General features: G+C 40.7%; 1 protein-coding gene across 1 annotated transcript in view; it reads left to right on the top strand.

Moving 5' to 3' along the window:
* The window catches only part of LOC310651015 (pantetheinase-like), a gene marked incomplete at its 5' end in the record, with an annotated part of 37055 nt that extends 18523 nt beyond the window's left edge, over nucleotides 1-18532 (top strand). The window contains 5 exons of the mRNA XM_083379946.1: nucleotides 7498-7690; nucleotides 8136-8430; nucleotides 12554-12927; nucleotides 15508-15678; nucleotides 17504-18532. Of these exons, the coding sequence (XP_083236072.1) occupies nucleotides 7498-7690; nucleotides 8136-8430; nucleotides 12554-12927; nucleotides 15508-15678; nucleotides 17504-17623 (1153 nt within the window). The 3' untranslated portion in view covers nucleotides 17624-18532. The remainder of the gene's footprint in view (nucleotides 1-7497; nucleotides 7691-8135; nucleotides 8431-12553; nucleotides 12928-15507; nucleotides 15679-17503) is intronic.
* Nucleotides 18533-24637: the final 6105 nt, after the last annotated feature.

Here is a 24637-nt window from a genome sequence, read left to right as displayed (position 1 = left end):
ACATTATCAGAGGAGTCCTCAAACACTAGAGGATCAGTATTAACAGTTTCTTGCTCTAACCTATCCCAACCAACATGCTCAAGGAATTTTGCACTCGCACTGTTATATACATTAGTTGTGCCTCGTTCCCAGAAACGATAAGATCTATGGTTAGCTTCATAACCTACGAAGTATAATTGCCTAGCCCTATGTTGGCCTTTACTCCTGAGTTGTGCAGGAATGTGGATCCAAGCTGGGGTGCCAAATGTGTGCAGGTAATCAAGGTTTGGTCTTCTACCATGCCATATAGTATATGGTATTTTACCAGTAGAAGTATTAACAACTATATTCAGAACATGGTTTGCACATTTTGCTGCCTCCCCCCACAGTCTATCTGTTAAGCCTGAATCTCTTAACATGGTTCTCATCATGGCTTGTAACGTTTGCCCACGTCTCTCAACAAATGCATTATGTTGTGGCCTATAAGGGGCTGAACGTTTATGCTCAATGCCAGCTGATTGTAGCATATCAACAAAACGCTTGTTTGTAAATTCAGTACCATTATCAGTAATTATGCACTGAACCTTTCTCTTTGTTTTCCTTTCCACAAACTTCAGCCAGTTTGCAAATTGTTGGAAAGTGTCTGCCTTTGACTTAAGCAGATAACAAAAACCATAATGAGAGTAGTGGTCCAATATACTTAAAACATAACATGACCCTCCTAAACTTGGCTTCATGGGTCCAATTAAATCAGTAAACACAACTTCCAAAGGAACAGTTGTTTTGAAGCTGTTTAACCTGTTTGCAGGAGTTGCCTTACTCTTTTCCTGATTACAGGCATTGCAATTCAAATACTTACTACATGGTTTCAGTTTAATTCCTTGTACTAACTCAACTGTTTTACGTAGTGAGTTAAAGTTCACATGCCCTAACCGCCTATGCAATAAATGTATACATTCATCATGTGGCTTCTTGTTCTCACATATTGAGTTAGCTTTAACTGTACTAACCTGGTTACTTGTGAGAACGAATAAACCATCTTTCAAATTAGCAGTTACACAGGTTTCATTCCTCTCAATAGTGCATTGCTCCCCTCTGAATGTTACCACAAACCCAACCTTAACCAATTCCCTTACAGATAACAGGTTGAATCTTAGTTTAGGTATATATAACATAGGTAACTGTTCATCAATACATGGACAATAGGAATTACCTTCACCAGAGGCCTTCACCCTCCAACCGTTGGCTAGTGAAACATATTGGTTGCTGTTTTTCATATTAACAAACCTCTTTTTCTCTTTAGTAATGCATTGTGAAGCCCCACTATCAACAACCCACAATTCATTATTTCTGGATGTTGATTCACCAGAAATAGCCAAACCAATGCCCTTCTTAGCCTTTCCACTGCTATTTACATTCTGTTTTTTACCCTTTCTACAGAATTTGGCTATATGCCCTCTAGCCCCACAAGAATAACATTTCTTGACATTGTAAGCAGTGGTAAATGGCTGCTCCTCTCGTGGCTGTGTCTCTCTCAGCTGGTCTCTGTCATGCCTCCTCCTGGACTCTTCCAGCAGTCTCCCTGTAATTTTAGTTAATGTCAGTTCCTCTCTGGTCAGGACTTCCAAAGAAGAAACATACTCATCATAACTCTCATCCAAAGATGACAGAATAATGTAGACCTGATGCAACTCTGAAAAAATCAGCTCCTTTTCATGAAGCTCTTGAAAAGCTGCCTTCATGTAATTTAAATGGGTCAGCATATCTCCATTCTTCTGCAGACGAGCCCTAAACAGCTTACGTGTAAGGTGTATATGTGCACCCACACTGTCACGAACATAAAGCCTTCGCAAAACGCCCCAACACCTAGCAGCAGATTCCTCACCACGAATATGAACAAGCTGCTGGTCATTCAGTGTTAGCCCAATAATGCAAAGAGCTTTCTCATTGCTTCTTTTAAAGTTGTCTAACTTCTTTACATCCTCTTCATCATCTGGATCCCAAGCAGTAGTATCTGGTGGGTTATTTACAACAGTCCATAGTCCTTCCTTGCGCAAAAGCAAGCAGCATTTCGTGGACCAAGAAACATAGTTTGTCCCATCCAACCGGGTTATCCAGGAGATGCCTGACAACAGTTCTTGTGCCATTTTACACCAAAACAGCTAACACAAACTCAGCTAGGAATACTGTGTGTACTTACTCTCAGTACAGGCCTGGGCCCATAACCAGTGTTAAGGAATTTGATGTGCAGAGGTCTCCTTGTGCTACCAAAGAGTTGCACAGACAAGGAAGGGTACTGAGAGCAGCAAGAGTCACACAGTAAGAGTACACTGAGTTGTTAAAAACAAAAAGTATTTTACTTTGAGGTGGTGTAAAAACAAAAATGCACAGTCAAAAATAAACAGTCCAAGTCATAAACAATAGCAACAGTCCAAGCTACAAAGTCTTCTTGCCGGTCCAGAGGTCAAATACACAGTTCAGGTTTACAACAGTAGTAAACCAACAGCAGAGCAAAAACAGTAATAGTAGAGATCAGTGAATTCAGAGAGAGAGAGAAACTACGTTCCTAGCTTCTTCTTATAGCCATGAGAACACTTACACACCCATTGGCCAATTAACAACTTAAAGCCATAGCATTATGGTTAATATATTTTCAACCCAACATTGTAGGCTAACACCATATGCCTAACATTCTCCCCTTTGGGTAGAATAATATATAACTCTTACAATCTTATGCACATTCTTTCACAATTAGTATTGTGTTTCACAGCACTTTGTACCTTTGTAAAATGGTCTGCAATATTTACATCAGATGAACAATACTCTAGCTGTATTAATTTCTCTTTGACACATTGTCTGACATTTAAATAACGAAGATCAGTATGTTTAGCTTGCTCACCAGGTGGCAGTTTAGCTTTCTCATAAACTTTAAGATCCTGCAAAGTCTTCAACTCCCTGTTCATTGCAGCTTTCCATGATGCCTGCTCCTTTTCAGGATACATCCTGATCTCATCATAGTTAGAAGGTACTGAACTAACTTGACATACTACATTAGCTTCATAGCGATCAGGTGGATGTCTGATACGCGTTGAACGCCAAGGAATTACAGGGCTTTGAATTTCTGACTCCTTTCCTTCCTCTGATTCCTCTTTTATCTCCCCTATCTCCTTTTCATCTTTTATATTTACAGGAGATGTATTATCATTACTAGTTACATTATCAGAGGAGTCCTCAAACACTAGAGGATCAGTATTAACAGTTTCTTGCTCTAACCTATCCCAACCAACATGCTCAAGGAATTTTGCACTCGCACTGTTATATACATTAGTTGTGCCTCGTTCCCAGAAACGATAAGATCTATGGTTAGCTTCATAACCTACGAAGTATAATTGCCTAGCCCTATGTTGGCCTTTACTCCTGAGTTGTGCAGGAATGTGGATCCAAGCTGGGGTGCCAAATGTGTGCAGGTAATCAAGGTTTGGTCTTCTACCATGCCATATAGTATATGGTATTTTACCAGTAGAAGTATTAACAACTATATTCAGAACATGGTTTGCACATTTTGCTGCCTCCCCCCACAGTCTATCTGTTATGCCTGAATCTCTTAACATGGTTCTCATCATGGCTTGTAACGTTTGCCCACGTCTCTCAACAAATGCATTATGTTGTGGCCTATAAGGGGCTGAACGTTTATGCTCAATGCCAGCTGATTGTAGCATATCAACAAAACGCTTGTTTGTAAATTCAGTACCATTATCAGTAATTATGCACTGAACCTTTCTCTTTGTTTTCCTTTCCACAAACTTCAGCCAGTTTGCAAATTGTTGGAAAGTGTCTGCCTTTGACTTAAGCAGATAACAAAAACCATAATGAGAGTAGTGGTCCAATATACTTAAAACATAACATGACCCTCCTAAACTTGGCTTCATGGGTCCAATTAAATCAGTAAACACAACTTCCAAAGGAACAGTTGTTTTGAAGCTGTTTAACCTGTTTGCAGGAGTTGCCTTACTCTTTTCCTGATTACAGGCATTGCAATTCAAATACTTACTACATGGTTTCAGTTTAATTCCTTGTACTAACTCAACTGTTTTACGTAGTGAGTTAAAGTTCACATGCCCTAACCGCCTATGCAATAAATGTATACATTCATCATGTGGCTTCTTGTTCTCACATATTGAGTTAGCTTTAACTGTACTAACCTGGTTACTTGTGAGAACGAATAAACCATCTTTCAAATTAGCAGTTACACAGGTTTCATTCCTCTCAATAGTGCATTGCTCCCCTCTGAATGTTACCACAAACCCAACCTTAACCAATTCCCTTACAGATAACAGGTTGAATCTTAGTTTAGGTATATATAACATAGGTAACTGTTCATCAATACATGGACAATAGGAATTACCTTCACCAGAGGCCTTCATCCTCCAACCGTTGGCTAGTGAAACATATTGGTTGCTGTTTTTCATATTAACAAACCTCTTTTTCTCTTTAGTAATGCATTGTGAAGCCCCACTATCAACAACCCACAATTCATTATTTCTGGATGTTGATTCACCAGAAATAGCCAAACCAATGCCCTTCTTAGCCTTTCCACTGCTATTTACATTCTGTTTTTTACCCTTTCTACAGAATTTGGCTATATGCCCTCTAGCCCCACAAGAATAACATTTCTTGACATTGTAAGCAGTGGTAAATGGCTGCTCCTCTCGTGGCTGTGTCTCTCTCAGCTGGTCTCTGTCATGCCTCCTCCTGGACTCTTCCAGCAGTCTCCCCGTAATTTTAGTTAATGTCAGTTCCTCTCTGGTCAGGACTTCCAAAGAAGAAACATACTCATCATAACTCTCATCCAAAGATGACAGAATAATGTAGACCTGATGCAACTCTGAAAAAATCAGCTCCTTTTCATGAAGCTCTTGAAAAGCTGCCTTCATGTAATTTAAATGGGTCAGCATATCTCCATTCTTCTGCAGACGAGCCCTAAACAGCTTACGTGTAAGGTGTATATGTGCACCCACACTGTCACGAACATAAAGCCTTCGCAAAACGCCCCAACACCTAGCAGCAGATTCCTCACCACGAATATGGACAAGCTGCTGGTCATTCAGTGTTAGCCCAATAATGCAAAGAGCTTTCTCATTGCTTCTTTTAAAGTTGTCTAACTTCTTTACATCCTCTTCATCATCTGGATCCCAAGCAGTAGTATCTGGTGGGTTATTTACAACAGTCCATAGTCCTTCCTTGCGCAAAAGCAAGCAGCATTTCGTGGACCAAGAAACATAGTTTGTCCCATCCAACCGGGTTATCCAGGAGATGCCTGACAACAGTTCTTGTGCCATTTTACACCAAAACAGCTAACACAAACTCAGCTAGGAATACTGTGTGTACTTACTCTCAGTACAGGCCTGGGCCCATAACCAGTGTTAAGGAATTTGATGTGCAGAGGTCTCCTTGTGCTACCAAAGAGTTGCACAGACAAGGAAGGGTACTGAGAGCAGCAAGAGTCACACAGTAAGAGTACACTGAGTTGTTAAAAACAAAAAGTATTTTACTTTGAGGTGGTGTAAAAACAAAAATGCACAGTCAAAAATAAACAGTCCAAGTCATTCACAATAGCAACAGTCCAAGCTACAAAGTCTTCTTACCGGTCCAGAGGTCAAATACACAGTTCAGGTTTACAACAGTAGTAAACCAACAGCAGAGCAAAAACAGTAATAGTAGAGATCAGTGAATTCAGAGAGAGAGAGAAACTACGTTCCTAGCTTCCTCTTATAGCCATGAGAACACTTACACACCCATTGGCCAATTAACAACTTAAAGCCATAGCATTATGGTTAATATATTTTCAACCCAACATTGTAGGCTAACACCATATGCCTAACAATGAGCAATATGATCCCCTCTCTTAATGAGGTATCAAGTACCTCCTAGATCCAGCGACTTATCCCTCCACAGCCACCTGAACAAGTTAGGAGTGTGTATCCAAGCCAGAGGTAGCAGAGCTCACATCAGAGAACACCCTACCTGCCTCATCAGAGTTCACAGGGTAAAAAAAATCCCTACCCAGGCACAATCAAGCATTTTAGTCACTTTATTAATAAAAAGTCACAGTGACACAGCAGCAGACCCTCCCTGTTTTGCATTGTCAGTCACTTACAGGCAGTGATGTGCTGCTGAATGTTTAAGAACCAGCTCTGCTGGTTTCATTACCACTGCCAAACCCCTAACTGTGGAACAGCTGATTGGCACACTAGGAATGGCGGCTGTGTTCTCAGTTGGCTTGGAAAATTCCAGAAAGCTGATACAAATCAGCTTCAGCACACTATTGTTACAATCCATGCTATACGACATGAGTGCAACTAATTCTTCAAAGAAAAAAAATCAGCTTGTCACCATTTTATCATTTACAGAGAAATATTTTATTTATAATATTAAATAAAATGTTGCACTCAGTTGAGATGACTAACTGAATCACAACAGTTTGGATGAATATTTATAGCAGGGGTCTTCAAACTTGGCCCTTTTATGACTTGTGGACAGGGATGTTATAATATTAGTTAACCCTAGAATTCTGGTCAGCTGTGACCTGACCAAAGGCCAAGTGTCATTCAGAAGTATGGGTCTTGCAATTCTCAGAATTCCTCCATCAGGACAGCCTGACTAGAAATTCTAACAACTGCCAATCTAGAACTACTGTACTGGCAGACTAATGCAATCTTTCTCCCAGTGAAAGAGCATGATGAGAATTTTAGTAGAATGTGGAATATGTATACACTGCAAAAGAATATACAAGCCCCAATCTTGATATATATTCTGAAGACACAAACCGTTATACAAAATATGAATCAGCCCCAGATAATAAATTTGCCTCTTCTTTTGGGGTCACTTTTCTAGCCACCATTGATATATTGATGGTAAGATGTCCATATATCATTTTTACTTAAGATTTCCTTGAAAATATGTTCTTTATTTGTTCTCTTATAAAAAGGAAAGAAAAAAGATCTCTTTAAGGCTGTTGATACTTCTGAACAAAGGGATCTGCAGAATCAGAGGCTTTCATCAAAATGAAAATCAGCAATTGCATGACACAATCTCCACCCCTTTGATGCAGGCACACCAGTGGTGGGTGGGATTCAAATATGTGAACAACCAGTTCTCTGTGTGGATGCCACTTCTGGAAGTCCATTCTGGGCCTGGGCAACAAAAATTAGCTACTGGTTCTGCCAAAATGGTGCGAACCGGCTGAATCCCACCACTGAGGCACGCAATATCAAGATGCACGCGCAAAAGGGGCAAAATGTGCATCAGGATGGTAGATTGCTGTTTTCCTAATTTATCCTGCTGAGTTCTCCTGCCTGCTGCTTCTGAATCAACCAACATTTAAATTTCTCCCATTCTTCCTTCCTTATCCCAGCTCAGCAAGAATGCATTTACCAAGCTAGTATCTGTGCGCTGTTGATCAATCTACCAGATTTCTAGATACTGCCTTTCTCATTAAATTCTTCCTTTCCATTTTAGGTTTGGATTTACCCCAGTGCAGAAAAGGCTTAGTTGTATGGCAAAGAATTATGGCATCTATGTGGTTGCCAACATGGGGGACAAGAAAACATGTAACTCCAGTGATCCTAAGTGTCCCAGTGATGGTCGCTATCAGTACAATACCAATGTTGTTTATGATTCAGAAGGAAAGTTTCTGGCCCGTTATCACAAGGTAACTATTTTTAGACTGACTAATCTAATGTAAAGTCCATTAGTTGCTGTCTAAACCTGATAGCCCTATCAGTCAGACAGTCCTCTGTGTAAACATGGTACAAAATACAAGGTAATGCTGCTGTATTTGAATGAAAAGAAGCACACACTCTCACCTGACTTTTCCATAAGAGCTTCAAGGAGCAAGAATTGCTCCAAGTGCTACTTGGATCATGAAACACTCAGCGGCTAACCTCTTTGTTTTGATAATATAAAATCCAGTTATCATCTGAACCTTTGTTTTCCCTGACTGTTTCTTTTATAACAGTGTAAAGGAGAGCAATAAAGTACAAATATCTACTAGAAAAACATCAGGATCACATTTTTTCCGTGTTTTTAGTGAAATAATTTTCCTCTAATGCTATAAATTCTCTCTCTCTCTCTCCCCCTCCCCTTTTTATAAACAGTACAACCTTTTTGCCTCAGAAATCCACTTCGATTTTGCGAAGGAGCCACAGTTTGTCAACTTCAACACCTCCTTTGGGAAGTTTGGTGTTTTCACTTGTGCTGATATGCTTAACTTTGGTGAACCTGCCATCTCATTGGTAGAAAAGTTCAAGGTGGACACCATTCTTTTCCCAACTGCTTGGTTAAATACTCTACCTCTTTTGTCTGCTGTTCAATATTACTCAGCCTGGGCAATGGGAATGCGTGTGAATATCCTTGCGGCTAATATACACAAACCCAGCTTGGACATTACTGGTAATTACAATCTTTATATACTTGGTTTAAAATTAGATCTTAATATGCATAGTACATATAAATGAATACGTACTAATGACTGGCTTCACACCTCACAGAAAATCATAAGGTGGTTTGTTTGTCTTACTTTACATGCTGTTTGCACCCAGCTATAATGATTGGAACCATGGCTTAGCATGTGATGGGGATCTATCCAACTGTTAAGATTTATTGAGGCTTACCAAAATGTATAAAATAAGCACATAATGTATAAGCAAACACAATAAAAAACAAAATTAATTATTGCTGATAAGCATTTAATGATAAGAGATGGTGTGACACATTTGATTTGGTGCCAGATTTTCATTGCTTTCAATGATTTTATTGTTTAGTTTTATAGTTTTAATATGGCTATTATGCTGTTCTAATTTTTGATTGGGAGCCGCCCATAATTGGTTATTAGATGTATGGCAGTATAAATGTTTTAATATAGGAAAACATAAATGGGAAAATAGCAACTTGGAAGTGACTCAGCATAATACTATGGAGACAATGTTGAGAGAATGCCAAGAATAAGAAGGGAAGTGAGTCAGCACAATGTCGACAAAGCCAGAGAAACACAGAAAGGGAGTAGCTGGAAGAAATTCACTCCTGTTTTATAAAACCCTGCCTGATTCTTAATTTCATTTGAAAATTGATCCAGCCAAATCTAAATGGCAGTATATATATCTAAATTATGAACAAGCCAAAATGATTTTGGTGTCATACTTCAATCCTTTCTTTAAAGTAATTCAGTCATCCAGGGACAAACAATCTCCTGTTGACTCCAGATCTTAATCCATTATTTGTTTTAGATAGGGCAATTGCATAAACACATAAAGAGGCATCACACAAACAAGGATAAGTCTAGGACTTTCTTTGTAGAGTGTTATTTAATATTAAGGTGCATTATGTATCATTCCTATATTAAAATATGGAACCACTAGAAAAACTGTGTTTCTGATTTTTATCAGCCACAGTAATAAGATTCAGTGGCTCAATTAGAGGACACTATAAGGGCTATAGAAAAATGAATTCAGGGACTGGCTAAAGCTGTGGAGCAAAAAATTAGATGGACAAAAAAACCCTTTTATAAAACTTGCGAGAACATCCTATTATTATTATTATTATTATTATTATTATTATTATTATTATTATTATTGTTTTGTTGTTGTTGTTGTTATTGTTGTTGTTATTGTTATTATTATTATTATTATTATTATTATTATTATTATTATTATTATTATTATTATTATTCTGGAGTATCAAAAAGCTGACAAAAATGTATCCCATATCAGACCACATCACTTTTGAAGTTAGCATAAAAATACTATTTTCCTCCCCTTCATGAATTACTGCCTTGTCGTGGCGAAGGGGCTTGCGTAATTCAATGAAGCTACGAGCTATGCTGTGCAGGGCCACCCAAGATGGAAAGGTCATAGCAGAGAGTTCTGACAAAATGTGATCCACTGGAGAAGGAAATGGCAAACCACTCCAGTATCTTTGCCATGAAAACCCTATGGACAGTACCAAAAGGCAAAACTATATGATGCTGGAAGATGAATCCCTCAGGTCGGAAGGCGTCCAATATGCTACTGGGGAAGAGCAGAGGGCTAGTACTAGTAGTGCCAGAAAGAATGAAGCGACTGGGCCAAAGCTGAAAGGACACTCAGCTGTGGATGTGTCTGGTGGTGAAAGGAAAGTCCAATGCTGTAAAGATTTTTTCTCCATAGGAACCTGGAATGTAAGATCCATGAATCAAGGCAAGCTGGATGTGCTCAAACAAGAGATGACAAGACTGAACATCGACATCTTAGGTATCAGTGAACTAAAATGGACAGGAATGGGTCAATTTAATTTAGATGACCATCAGGTATACTACTGCGGGCAAGAATCCCTCAGAAGAAATGGAGTAGCCTTCATAGTCAATAAAAGAATAGGAAAAGCAATACTGGGATACAACCCTCAAAATGACAGAATGATCTCAGTTCGAATCCAAGGCAAACCATTCAATATCTACTTCTGCTTCATTGACAATGCTAAAGCATTTGATTGTGTGGATCATAACAAACTGTAGCAAGTTCTTAAAGAGATGGGCATACCAGACCATCTTATTTGTCTCTTAAGAAACCTATATGTGGGCCAAGAAGCAACAGTGAGAACTGGACACGGAACCACTGATTGGTTCAAAATTGGGAAAGGAGTGTCGCCCTGCCTATTTAACTTATATGCAGAGCACATCATGAGAAAGGCAGGGCTTGATGAATCAAAAGTTGGAATTAAGATTGCCGGGAGAAATATCAACAACCTAAGATATGCAGATGATACCACTCTAATGGCAGAAAGTGAAGAAGAACTAAAGAGCCTCTTGTTGCGGGTGAAGAAGGAGAGTGCTAAAGTTGGGTTGAAACTTAACATTAAGAAAACCAAGATCATGGCATTTGGCCCTCTCAATTCCTGGCAAATAGATGGGGAAGAAATGGAGGTAGTGACAGATTTTATTTTCCTGGGCTCTAAGATCACTGCAGATGGGGACTGTAGCCAAGAAATTAAAAGACGCTTGCTCCTGGGGAGGAAAGCCATGGCAAATCTAGACAGCACACTAAAAAGCAGAGACATCACCCTGTCAACAAAAGTGCGTATAGTCAAGGCTATGGTCTTCCCAGTTGCAATGTATGGCAGTGAAAGTTGGACCATAAAAAAGGCTGAGCGCCAAAGAATTGAGGTCTTTGAACTGTGGTGCTGGAGAAGACTCCTGCGAGTCCCTTGGACTGCAAGGCAATCAAACCGGTCAGTCGTAGAGGAGATCAATCCTGACTGCTCTTTAGAAGGCCAGATCCTGAAGTTAAAACTCAAATACTTTGGCCACCTAATGAGGACTCACTGGAGAAGAGCCTAATGCTGGGAAAGATTGAGGGCAAGAGAAGGGGACGACAGAGAATGAGGTGGCTGGATGGAGTCACTGAAGCAGTAGGCGTGAGCTTAAATAGACTCCAGAAGATGGTAGAGGATAGGAAGGCCTGGAGGAATGTTGTCCATAGGGTTGTGATAGGTTGGACATGACTTCGCAGCTCACAACAACAACATTTTCCTGAAAATTGTGGCTGCGTGAATTTCTAGGTTTCTGAAATTATTGCTCCACAGATATTTCTTATGGCTTTTCTGTATCCATTTGGATACCTGACAGAGAGTCACAAGTGGTTTTCTTCAAAGGCAAGATGGGATGCATTTCATTAGTCCTCACTTACCAATCACTTATTCAGCAACCATTTGAATTTACAATGGTGCTGAAAAAAAATAAAAAGTTCATCTGGTCTTCGAATTCGGGGCCATTGCAGTATCCTCACCATTATGTGGTCGTAATTTGGGTACTTGATAACTGGCTGACAATTACAGCATTGCAGGGAACCGTGATCATTGTTGACAACTTTCACTGCTGAAAGCAAAGTCAATGGGGAAGCCAAAAGGAGACTGTGTGAGGTCACGCCTAGCAACCATATAGCATTTGCTTGATGATCACAGCTGGAGCTGATGAACTGATAAAGATTGGCAGAGTCACGAGACATTTCACTTTATGACTGCATCATCTTAGCAACAGACTTTCTGGTCCCATCTGCTGTCAGTAAGTGAGGACTGCCTGCATTCCTTTTGCTATTCCTTCTCTGAAGAATACAAAACAGCCCTTTCAGCTGCAGAAGGAAGCTGAACAGTTGTTTAAGAAACAGATTTCTGAACTGATCAGGATTCGAATTCTGAGTCATCCATGAGGACCCAGATTGTTGGGGGCAATTAAGGTGACTTTGTAATAATGCCGCTTGGGGTGTGTGTGTGAAAGCCCTAATAAGCAGGCATATACATAGAATGAAGGCTACTGCTAAGCTTGTAAGCCGCCCTGAGTCTTCGGAGAAGGGCGGGATATAAATGGAATTAAAATTAAAAAAAAATGTTCAAAATCCAGGCCTCTTGCATTGGAATCTGGGTTTGTTTCAGGTTCAGTCCAGTTTATAGCAAGTAATTGACAAGCGGCATTCCAAGTAACTTCTTTATTGTTGCAATCTGCCGGTAGAACAATGAACAGATCTGTCCATCTCTTTTGTCTTCACAGGGAGTGGCATTTTTACACCCAATGGCCCGCAGGCCTATCACTTTGATATGGAAAGCCAGGATGGCAAACTCTTACTTGCAGAAATTGAAGCACGTCCCCGTCTTTCTCCCACCTACCCTCCCCCTTTCAACTGGAGCTTGTACGCGTCAGGGCTTCAACATTTCTCACCACAGAGCCCAATATTTCACAACAGCATCTATTTTGATAATTTCACCTTTACGGAACTATCACAAGAAGCAGGAAACTATACGGTCTGCCAGAAAAACCTCTGCTGCTATTTGAACTACAGTATGGCAGAGAAGCAAGAGGATGAAGTTTATGCCTTGGGTGTTTTTGATGGGCTTCATGTGATTGAAGGAGAATATTATTTGCAGGTAAAAGACTCGGTGAGGTATGATGGGTTGTGGGACTTTCATATATGGAAGGTAGAAGAGCAGGGATCCATATCTGAACTGGACCAGGGTATTGTTTTGACTAAGGTATATCGTCAACAATTACATTTCCAGCCAAACTGTCCTTCTTACTGGCATCTTTTACACAGTGGAAGGCAACAAGCTATTTACAAAGTCCAGCAAAAGCCAAATAGCTTTGACGTTCAGCATTAGTATCAGATGCCCGAAACATCTGCTTTGTTGCCTACCAGAATATGGCTGAGTACTTTCTGCTGAGTGAAAGGGGGAGAAAATTTGGTATGATAAAGTACCTTGTATGAATTGAAGGGGAAATACTTTCAGCATGAAAAAAACCATCAGGGTTTTACACACACACACACACACACACACACACACACACACACACACACACAGAGAGAGAGAGAGAGAGAGAGAGAGAGAGAGAGAGAGAGAAATCTACATTAAGAAATAAATAGTATAAAAACAAATATAAAAACACACACACACAAAGACTGTTCTTCCATCTTTTCTCCATATTTAATTTATTACATGTGTATAGCTGCCATAAAAGGGATACGGTGGCTCAGTGTGTTAGGACGCTGAGCTTGTTGATCAGATGGTCGGCAGTTTGGCGGGTCGAATCCTGAGTGCCGCATAACAGAGTAAGTGCCTGTTACTCGTCCCAGCTTCTGCCAACCTAGCAGTTCAAAAGCACGTAAAAAATGCAAGTAGAAAAATAAGGACCACTACGGTGGGAAGGTAACAGCGTTCCGTGCACCTTTGGTGTCTAGTCATGCCAGCCACATGACCACGGAGATGTCCTTGGACAAGCGCTGGCTCTTCAGCTTTGAAATGGAGATGAGCACCAGCCCCTAGAGTTGGAAATGACTAGCACACATGTGCGGGGGAACCTTTTACCTTTACCTTATAGCTGCCATAAGGGACTCTGGGTGGTACACAACAATCAGATCACACACACACACACACAGATACATACAGAGAGACAAATCTACATTAAGAAATAAATAATATAAAGACAAAATAATATAAAATAAAAAATAATAAAATAATATAAAAATAATATAAAAAATAATAATAATATAAAAACAAGGCAAGGGATGCCTTGTGTACGGTCACTCATGCGCTCGTGACCTCTCGCCTTGACTATTGTAATGCTCTCTACATGGGGCTTCCCTTGAAGACCACTCGGAGGCTCCAACTGGTGCAGAATGCGGCCGCGAGAGTTGTCTTGGGAGTTTCCCGGTACTCCCATGTTACACCTTTGCTCCGCGAGCTGCATTGGCTACCAGTTGTCTTCCGGGTGAGGTTCAAGGTTTTGGTTATGATCTTCAAGTCCTTACATGGCATGGGTCCGGGTTACCTCAGGGACCACCTGCTGCCGGCGTCAACTTCCCTCCGCCCAGTACGTGCCCACAGAGAGGGCCTCCTCAGGGTGCCTCCGGTCAGGGAATGCCGACTGGTGGCCCCCAGGGGGAGGGCCTTCTCTGTGGGCGCTCCGGCATTATGGAACCAACTGCCGGTGGAGCTCCGGATGGCATCAGACCTCCGAACCTTCCGTCGCGGGTTGAAGACCCACTTATTCGAATTAGCTGGTCTGGCCTGATGGGGGATTATGGGTTTTAAATTTGGTGTTTTAGTATTGTATTATTGTTTTTAACTGGGCATTGATTTAATTTCTTTTTAACTTTTGTACCGTTATTTATATATGCCCTGTGAACCGCCCTGAGTCCCTAGGGAGAAGGGCGGTATAGAAATCAAATAAAACATAAAACATAAAACATAAATATAAAACAAACCTAGGCAAAGAGAAGATAAAAATGATCACCTCAACAGTGGTGCTATTTAAACAAATCTCTGGATCCCTGGGAGCCTCAGGCCTGAAAATATAACTGTCTTGAGGACCTTCCAAAATGATGGACTGGGCTGGTATAATTGGGGAGAGGTGGTCCTTCAGATAACTGGGTCCCATGCCAAGATGGCCTTTAAAGGTTGAAATTGGACCTGGAAGCAAACTGGCAACTAATGCAGTTCACAGAGCTGGGGTGTAACATGCACTATTCTAGAAACAGACATATTTAGTCATAACCATTCTACGAAGCTTGACAATTCTCATAAAACAATCCTTTTCTAGGCAAAAAGATTGAAATAAAACACAAACTGTGCCTAATAGCTTCATTATATCTCAAAGAGTCGTGGGTCCTGAAGAGACTTACTAGACTAATACGCCATACAATTTTTAAAAAGATGGATTACAAAATAACATTGAAGGACTTGCCTTTTTGCTCTTTCACTCTTTTTGTTTTAGTTTTTGCAACCTTCTGAACATAGACTATCCTATACTGCTATATTGCTATCCTATATTCCCTCTGGGAATCTTTTCAGCTGAAGAAATGGAAGTTAAAACAATTTTAATGCATAAGTATTTGTCCATTAAATACTTAGTGTAGGTTGTTCCAGCTGTTGGCAACAGCATGGGCTGTTTTTCTTATATTTCTAGATGACTTGATTCCACATAAGCCTTTTTTCCTCCTCTGACTACAGATCTGCACACTTCTGAAGTGTAACGGCACAGACTTGAAATCGTGCGGCCAGCGAGTGGATACTGCTGCTACCACGTTCAATTTCTTTTCCCTCAGTGGCTCATTTAACACTAATTATGTGTTTCCTGAAGTGCTGCTCAGTGGGACCCAGCTGGCTCCTGGAGAATTTAAGGTAAGTTTCAAACTTCAACAAGCATATTGGCTTCTTGAGATATTTTTAAGTTAAAAAATAAGCCACTTGAAAAATACATACGCAGTTACAAGAATGGTGTTGTGATTATGCTAAAAGTATATTTATATTTATTTATTTATTTATTTATTTATTTATTTATATATTTATATTTATTTATTTATATATCTGCAATTTCACTAGTCTCTATGGGGGGTAACTGTTTTTTTCTAATATCACTAGTTGATGACTCTGCCATATGATTCATCCAATGTACTATTTTCCCTCAGTGAAGAAGGCTTGCACCCATTGTACCCAACAAGTAACCACCGCGAAACTAATAGTGTGTTATGACCCAGATTGCCTAGGCAGAGGCAGGCCTTGATAGAGTCCTTTATTGCTCTGTTAATTTGCACAACAAATGGCCCTACAATGGCCAGTAAGGCTCCACTCCAAACTTCCTTGAAGGTAGCTACCCACAGTCCCCCAAACAAAAGCCAGAATGGAACAAAACCAAGGTGCAAGCTCATGGAACAAAGTCCAGAATCACAGTCCACAGGGCAAGGCAAGTCCATGAGGCACAGGCAGAAGGCAAGGCACCAGCAGAAAATCGAGTCAAGGCTAAGTTTTTCCAAGACCGGAGGAGTGCATGCCAAAGCAAAAAATTGTTCCTGACAAGACAATAATCTCCCTCTGGCCTCTGCTTAAGTCAACCCAAGGTAGGTATTGTGAGGAAGGGCAGGGCGGCCTTCTCCCGAGCAGCTCGCAGACCTCCTTTGAGCTTGCCTCTACCCTTCTCTCTGTGCCCTTGGATCAACTGGGGAAGATAGCTGTTCCTCAGCAGAGGGGATCTGCTGCCAATTGTCACCACTGCCTGTCCCTCATGTCTGTGAGGGCAGGCAGCTCCCCGTCCAGTCGACCAACCTCCCGCAATGCCTGAAGGGCCTGGGACAGCATTGTCTTAAGCCCCTAGCCTCTCCAAACATTCCAGGGAAGACATGCCATCTCCATTGGATGATCCCAGTTCCAACTCCTACTCCTCCTTTCAGCTGGGATGCAATGGGGCTATGACACTGGTAGATGAAGAAGAGCTTTTGCTGGAAGGGGTGAGGGTTTCAATTAAGGCAGGCTATATTAGACTGGACTAGCCCACGCCTGTTCTCTATGGTTGTATACTAAATTATTCAGTCACAAAAGGCAAATTGAGTCCCTATGTTCTTAATTTCTAAGCTTATAATAAAGAGAATATTTGTCCATGTCCTGCTAAGGACACTTCTGTTATGTTTGCCATCTAGGGTCCATTTAGGCCTGTACTGAGAATCAAAGAGTAAGCCCCTGTGCCTCAAGTCTGGCTTCATATTTTAACTGAGTTCTAACCCTTGTCTGTTATGTGTTTATATTGTAATTTGTGACAAAACATTTCTGCCAAATATCACCTGTAATTTTGGCCCCAGAGTACCAGGGTTATGAATCACAGAGGTCTCCAAACAAACCAGGCCATTTTCCCTCCAAGATCAGAGAGTAACCAGGCACTGTCTTTATTTGGAATAGGGAACAGTAGATGTTGATGAAACTGGATTGTTTTGCAACTCAGATGGCAAGCTGCATAAGGCTAATAATAATAATAATAATAATAATAATAATAATAATAATAACAACAACAACAACAACAACAACAACAATAACAACAACAACAATAATAATAATCCTGATCGGAAGCTGCTGTGATTTTCAGTGATTAAGCAGTCTGTATTGTCAAGCACGTTCCTTCTCCAATAAAGCTTTTGCACATGAGATTTTTTTAAATGTATACTTTTTTTATGTCTAGGTTTTGCCTGATGGACAGATGATTAGTGAGAAAGGCCTGTCAAAGCCACTTCTAGTGGCAGCTCTTTTTGGAAGATGGTATGAAAAAGACTCTCCACACCCCACCTCCAGTACACCATGAACTAGGCCTTCATGATTTGCTTTCCTTTCACATGGTCAATATTTTGTGTTTGTCATAGAAATTATGTCTATTTTCTAACATTTCTGGTAGCTAAAGAGAAAAGCCAAAGTGAAAGATGATCAATATTTCATCATGCACAGGATCCAAATGAATGCTTCAAGTGATGCAATCAACTTTCTTCATCCATGAAAAAGTATGGGAATCCAGATGTTATTCCCCTCTCTATACGAGACAGGGTATTTTTCATAACAACTTCCATCTTTTCACTTTCTACCACAAAGCTGTTGAGCGGGGAAAGAAAGGATAGTGTTACTTGGAACTTTAGGCCTCATTATTAGCATTTTGATAAAGGTTTATTAGGATTTTAGCATGGCATCCATGTCTCCTTTTTAAGTTTAGGAAATGATTTTCCTAGCCTTTCCAGGGGTTCATTAATCAAAGAGTAGGGCTGTATTCTGAAATCCTTGAGTGTTGCAAATGTTAAAGAAACAAGCTTGAATGGAAAAGAAGAAGATACAACATATTTAAGGGCAGGGGTCCCCAATCCCAAGGCTGTAGCCCATTCAAAACTCAGGCAAGCAAGCAGGGTGCACATGCAGCTCTGTTTGTGTGAGTGGTGGGTGCTTGTGCTTGTGCACAAAGCTCCATTTACATGAGAAGCAGGTGCACGTGCTCACTACTGGCACAAATGGAGTTGTGAGAGTTCACAAGCATGCCTGTGGCTCTCATGGAACTATCCCTTCGCCCCTGACACAGCAAGCTGCTTTTTTAGGGGGTCTGTTTTTCCTCCTATCTAATCACTTTCTTATTTGTATTTCTGACTCATCCTATATATTAAATGTATGCATCATTTGTTTCTGTGCCCTATATAAAATCTTGAACCCCCTTAATAAAATGCTTTTCACTTCCCCCAAAGTATTTCTGGTTCTTATTGTCAGTGGTGAGGGGAGCAAAAAGCCACTTTGCAACGGTATTAGGTGTTTCTGCCTCAAATTCAGGGGTGAGGTTCTTTCCATCTCCAGGCCAATTCAGGTGCCTGAGTTACAAAGGCAACATTCATATTCTGTCCCTGTTGATTGGTAGTTTTCTGCATTTGCACATGATTGCTCTGGAAGGCATCTGGTTATGTTTTATAATCAGGAACAACTGTGCCTAAATAGAAAAAAAACAACTGTTGTATTTTTCAATACAGTTAGTTTTCAACTGCTTAACAATTGTTGGCATTTATGCCATAGAATCATCACAACCCGGCCATCATAAATGGTCACAATGACCTCTCGGTCATGTGACTGCAAGTTAGATGTTTGGAAACCAGTCAACTTTACAATTGGTTGTGGCATTTTGTGGTCATTTGACTGTGATTTGTAATTCAAATCTATTTGAATGAATGGATTCACACTTATGACTACCATATTTGCTTAATGACTGTTGCAAAAAGTTTTGTAAAATCACTTTGAGTTACATGGGTACACAAACCTCCACAGGTCTGTGAATGATGTTTAATGGTCTTTGTGTGTGTGTGTGTGTGTGTGTGTGTGTGTGTGTGTGTGTGTGTGTTTGAGTCATTTCTAAGGGGGGGGGGGAGATCCTCTAAAAGTAACTAGTAACAAGGCCTTATTCCAAAAGGAAATTGGGGAAATGGAATTCATTGGCTTGTAAAAAATCTCCCTGAAAAATAATGGTTGTTTTGCCTGGGGTGAAATATTTGGAAATTGTTTATGTCTGGTATAAATGCGAGAGAGGGACAAACCTTAACCCCCCTTTCAGTGAAGAAGGCTAGTTTCTTAAGTAATTAGAAGAACAATAGAAGGTGTTAAAAAGAATGGGAATGATGAGATGGAAGAGAGGTGGGGGGGAGAGAGAGAGGAGGGAGGGAGGAGCTGTATGAAGTTTTATGCCTGGCCAGGATGAAAGGGTGAGAACTCTGATCTGCTATTTTGTGTGAGAGAGTTAAGATGATAGTTAATCTATAGAAACTCATAGAGACTTATGTATTTCTTTAGGTTCCTATAGTTTGGAGGGTGACGAGCGAGAAAAACCCCTCTGGTGGGGGGATTGCCCCCATTTACAGCTTTTGAAATCTGGCAGTTAGGAAAGAACTGCCCAAACTAATAGAAGATCCTACTGAAATAGGAAAACAGTTAAAAATGTATTTAGGACCAATGGAATAATCATGGGGAGAAATGCAACCTATATTTTTTATATGTTGTTTACCCCAGAAGAGAATGGGATGATTAAGTGAGCAGCTAGGGGAGAGAGAGAGAGAGAGATCAAGGAAAAGTGGATCTTCTTATATGGGCCCAAGAGGGCAATAGAGGAGGGGTATACACATGTATCCTTTAAAGGTGACTTTGAACCCTACTGCCTTTAGGACTGCTGTGTGCTGCTAGCTTGCCAACAGAGTGGGGAGGGAGATAGGGAGAGCTTTGGATTCACAGATGAATCACGGATGAATTCTTATCATCGTGAGAAAGCTGGAGCTGTGGAAGACTTGTTTTGGTGAATTAAGTTTCTTGTCATAACAATTACTGGAAGATATATTGCACGATGTGATTTGAACTGTCAGAGGGGAGGAGATTCATTCTTTGAATTACTTGTTTCCCACTTTTTCTTCAGAGCTAGCTTTCACTTTCAACCTGCCGTAATGATTCTGCTCAGTAAAAGTCACATGATTAGAGTAATTAATGACTCTGGTATTTTCCTTAGTTGGGATTTTCGGCCAGAGGTTGACATGCTGGTGAAGTAATCTACCAGAAACAGTATAACTGTTATGTATTGGGCTCAGTTGTAACACCACATGGTAAGCTGGAGCAGCTAACAGCTCTCCAGCAACCCAGACTCCAGGTCTCCAGTGCTGCTATTTGCTGTCCCTAGGCGGCAATGGTTGCTTTAAACCTATTGGCGGATGCTGCCTAGGGGCCAGGCTATAAATTGCTGCAAGCCGCAGCCCAATTCTCAGTTCAGATCCTGCAAGCAATAAACCGTGAGCTTTGTTGAACTCACTTGCCTCGTCTCCTTTCCTGCGCGAAGAACTCACTACACAACAATAACATTACATTGGAAGGAAGAATGGGTTTAAAGCCTGTGGTGTAAGGGCTGCTGAAGGACAAATGTGTGGGTGTGTGGATAAATGTATGTGTGAGTAATCCCCACCCCAAGGCTATGAAAGGGGCTAGTTACTTTCATTCCCCTTCTTACAAAGAAACAGTGAGTTGCAGACTTTATATTGTGAAGTAAATAGAAGGGCAGTAGCAAGTGTTTACAATGAAGTGAAGAAAAAATATTATTAGAAAGGTCCCAAGGAGGAAAAAAAATGTCTCTGAAGATGTGGGAGAGAAATGCATGGCAAAATATGGTGATTTGCTGAGGAAAGAAGGCAAGAATAAGAGTTATTTTGTTAAAGTAAGCTGAGTAGAGAAGTGGGGTGAAATTTCTGAGCAATCATTTTAAACATGTTTAGTTTTTTAACCCAAGAATTTCTGCCTTGGAAAAGTAAGAGATGCAGGGGGGGGGGAAGGGAGGGGGAGGCAATTCCTGTCTGCATATTTGTCTTTTTAAAGAACAGGAATTGGGGAAGATTTCCTGACTATGAGAATAATTAATCAGTGGGATTGTCTCCAGAAGCTGTGGGTGCTTCATTACTGGAGGTTTTGGGGAGGAGGTTAGAAATTGTTAGGGTCTGATCCCATCCAACTCTTGATATTCTGTTTTTCTGTGTGTCGTGCTTCAGTGATTTTCTTTTGCATTTTAGTTTAGATTTATCCTCAATAATGCACTGGAGGGCATTTGTGTGTGTATGTAAAACATGGCATCTAATCAAGGTGAAAGAGGGAAGGCAAAAGAAACATATCACAATTTTTGATAGAGCTTCCATGGACAAGTATAGTCTACCCCTGACACAGGATAAATGATTTTTTCCCCTCCACTTTGAGGTGTGGAAGCAAATACATTCTTATGTAGCTTCCCAGTTTTGTCAGATCTTACTCTGGAAATTATCAAGAAATGGGAAAGCAACTTTTCCACAGAAAAAGCACTGAGGGTGTCTAGAAAATAAAGCCCAATTGGTAGAAAGAGGAGGTAAAATGTTTAGGATATATTATAGTTGGAGGGGAAAGGAAAATAGAAAGTAAAAGGGTTAAGGCTCCCAAAGGAGGGAGATCAATAGCTATATGTAGAACAAGTACTGGGATCTCTGTCCTCTCTTTGACAGGAAGGCTTGGTAGCGCAAACAGCTCCTTTGGAATTTCCAGTCCATAAGATCCAGCTGGGTCAGTAGATGCTGATTTGTAAATGGAAGGAGAAATCTCTACAACCAAAGAAGGGAAGTTCCTTATATTGAATCTGCTGTCCAGATAGCTGAGAAGGGTTGGATTCATTACACAGGAGCAAAGGTGTTGACTGGACCTGAAAGAGGTTGGACGGTCATTCCAGGAGAAGGACTGAAAGCCACATTTAAAAGGACTTGAATGGGTGGTAGACCAGAACCCCCCTACCTGTTTTGAACATCTCTTATTAGAATTCCAGGTGACCCCAGATGAGGAACAAAGGTTTTGGTGGTGACTCATGAGAGAAGTAAAAGTGGTTTGTTACAAATAAAAACATTAACTGAGTCAGGAGTCACACCATTAAGAAACTGAAAATGTAGAATTGTAAATTGTAAGAATTAGGTTATTGTCAGTATGGTTGCTGCTGCTGCTATTATTGTTGTGATGGTGGACCAATTTGTGGATGTGAAACACTGAGTAATAATCATGAGGGGGTGGATTCTAATTCTAATATTATTGAAGACAACACATCAGAGCAGCCTGGGAAGTGAAGATAAAAGTTTGTTTGTGGGATTTAGAGATTACATTCACGAAGCAGCAATGGATATTGCACAAGGAATCAGGAAAGTGGCTAAAAGCTCCTGAATAAAAGTATGAAAATATGTGGGGTGATTGAAGTTTGTTAACTAATTGGCTTCCTAATATGGAATGGTTAAGACAAATGTTTCTTGGCCTGATATTTTTAGTGGTGTTAGGACTTACGTGTTGTGCATGTCTGCAATGTTTTCCTCTATATGTCTCTTCTCTAACCAAAGCTGTAGGAAAAGCTTTAGCAAAACCTGAAGAAAAGAAGAAATTATACAATTAATAATTATAAGATTTTCTAAGCGTGATAATGAAGACCTTTCAGAATAAAAAAAAATTAAAAGGGGGGATTTGATAGAATAAGTGAATGGTCTTCAAAATTCAATATTGAAAGAAAAATTTAAAATTGAATCTGCTGTGTAGTGGAAAATTATTGAGACAAACAAGCTTACCAAAGAAACTACAATGGATGGGAACCAGGAAAGGGTTGTCAAGCCCCTGTGGGCTTGCCACTTAACGGGAGAGGGGAGGAGGCGACAAGACCATTAGATGGAGGCATCAGGAGGCAGATGGGACCAGCAGTGACAGCCTTTTTCCTCTCCTGTACCTGTCCGCTGGAAGGGGGACCCTGTGGAGTGCGGCTATGAGGCCATCCCGCCAAACATCTGAGCGGCGCAGAGAAGCAACGGAGCTGAATGCTGAACGCCTGCCTCATTTCCTTCCCTTGCTGCCCTACTGGCGTGCACACCAGATTCTGGTTAGGTGGGTGAGGGTGGGGCCAGCCAGGAAGCACCTATTTAGAGCGCTGGGAGGTGGTTGCTCCCAGCGCTGACTTTGTTTGCTGTTTGTTGGAATCCCGCATGCCAGAGCGTTCCAGGAATAAACCAGCCACCTGTGAACTCAAAAGCTTTTGTCTTGTTGGAGCCAGGTGTGTAGCAAGAACCTCTGACAAGGGTAGTGTTGAAAGAAAAATCTTCATCAGGTTCCAGTCCAAGCCGGGAATAAACAAAATGGAGACTGCTTTAGAAAGAAGGTTGTAGTTTTTTGAAGAGCAGAGCTAAACAGAAATGTGGCTCCGGGAGAGCTGACCCCATGTAGCTGGGAGTGGTGGGTTTTTATGCCTTCTTGGGCTTTTGTGTTTGGAGTTGTTCCTGTGGCATGAACTTTGACCTGAGGTTTAGTGTGTCTTTCTGGTATTCTAATGGTGGTGGGTTAATTCTATTATGTCCCAAAAGTCATATCCTGCTTCCCTGATGACTATGTCCTGTGTTGGATTTTTTTTTTAAAATAATTTCTCTCCCTGCTTATTGCAATAAAAAAAAAAAAGGCCTTCACTGTGTCTTGGCTGATTATTGGTCAGGCGAGCTTGCCTCTGGTCATGAAGAAAAGTAGCCAGGAGCACATAACAGTAAGATTTTAGAAGTGGCTTGGTATTGCCTTCTTTCTGGGGCTGAGTGACGGTGATTGGCCCAATGTCACCCAGCTGGCTTTGTACCCAAGGTGGGATGAAAACTCATGGTCATGTGGTTTCTAGTTTAGTACCTTAACATTACATCAAATTGGTTGTCCACTGGATTTTGCCTGAGTTGAATTAACATTTAATACATTGCCTATTTTAACAATGCTAGGCACCTGATACAAGTAGTTGAATGCTGGTAGGACTGCTCATCGAAAGTGATTAGATTTCATGCCACCTAGCTATTTTTAAACACATGTTTTATCTTGAGAACTCTTGGGCATTTTCTATGTAAATTTGGAGTGTTACCATCCTAGTGCTTATTCCCAGGAAGATCCCTCAAGTGTTTGGGAGCCAGTCATCTGAAGCACCTGTGATCGTGGATTGTTAGGCTCAAGGGTGCTTAAAAAAATATCTGACATCATATCAGTGTATAAGGTTCCACTGATCCCAAGATCGCTATTGTCAAAATCTGTTCTGCTACTTTAAACAATTCAGCATCCCAGAGATGGGTCCTCTCATGTGATTCTCCCCCCTCCTGACTCCATTCATAGCATCAACCATCGTCACAGGAAGAGAACAAAAATACATACTTATGTATATAGTTATCCAGTTTCTCTCTTTCTATGCCAGACTGAAATTATGGGCAACTTTATTTTTCCCTGGAAAGAAACAGACAGAAGTCTGAGAGGTCTAATCAGCTTGTAC

The sequence above is a fragment of the Vipera ursinii genome, assembly GCF_947247035.1.
Source record: "Vipera ursinii genome assembly, chromosome: 1".
Lineage (NCBI taxonomy): Eukaryota > Metazoa > Chordata > Lepidosauria > Squamata > Viperidae > Vipera > Vipera ursinii.
The sequence above is the reverse complement of the archived record's forward strand: the minus strand, read 5'-3'. Positions and strand labels throughout refer to the sequence as shown.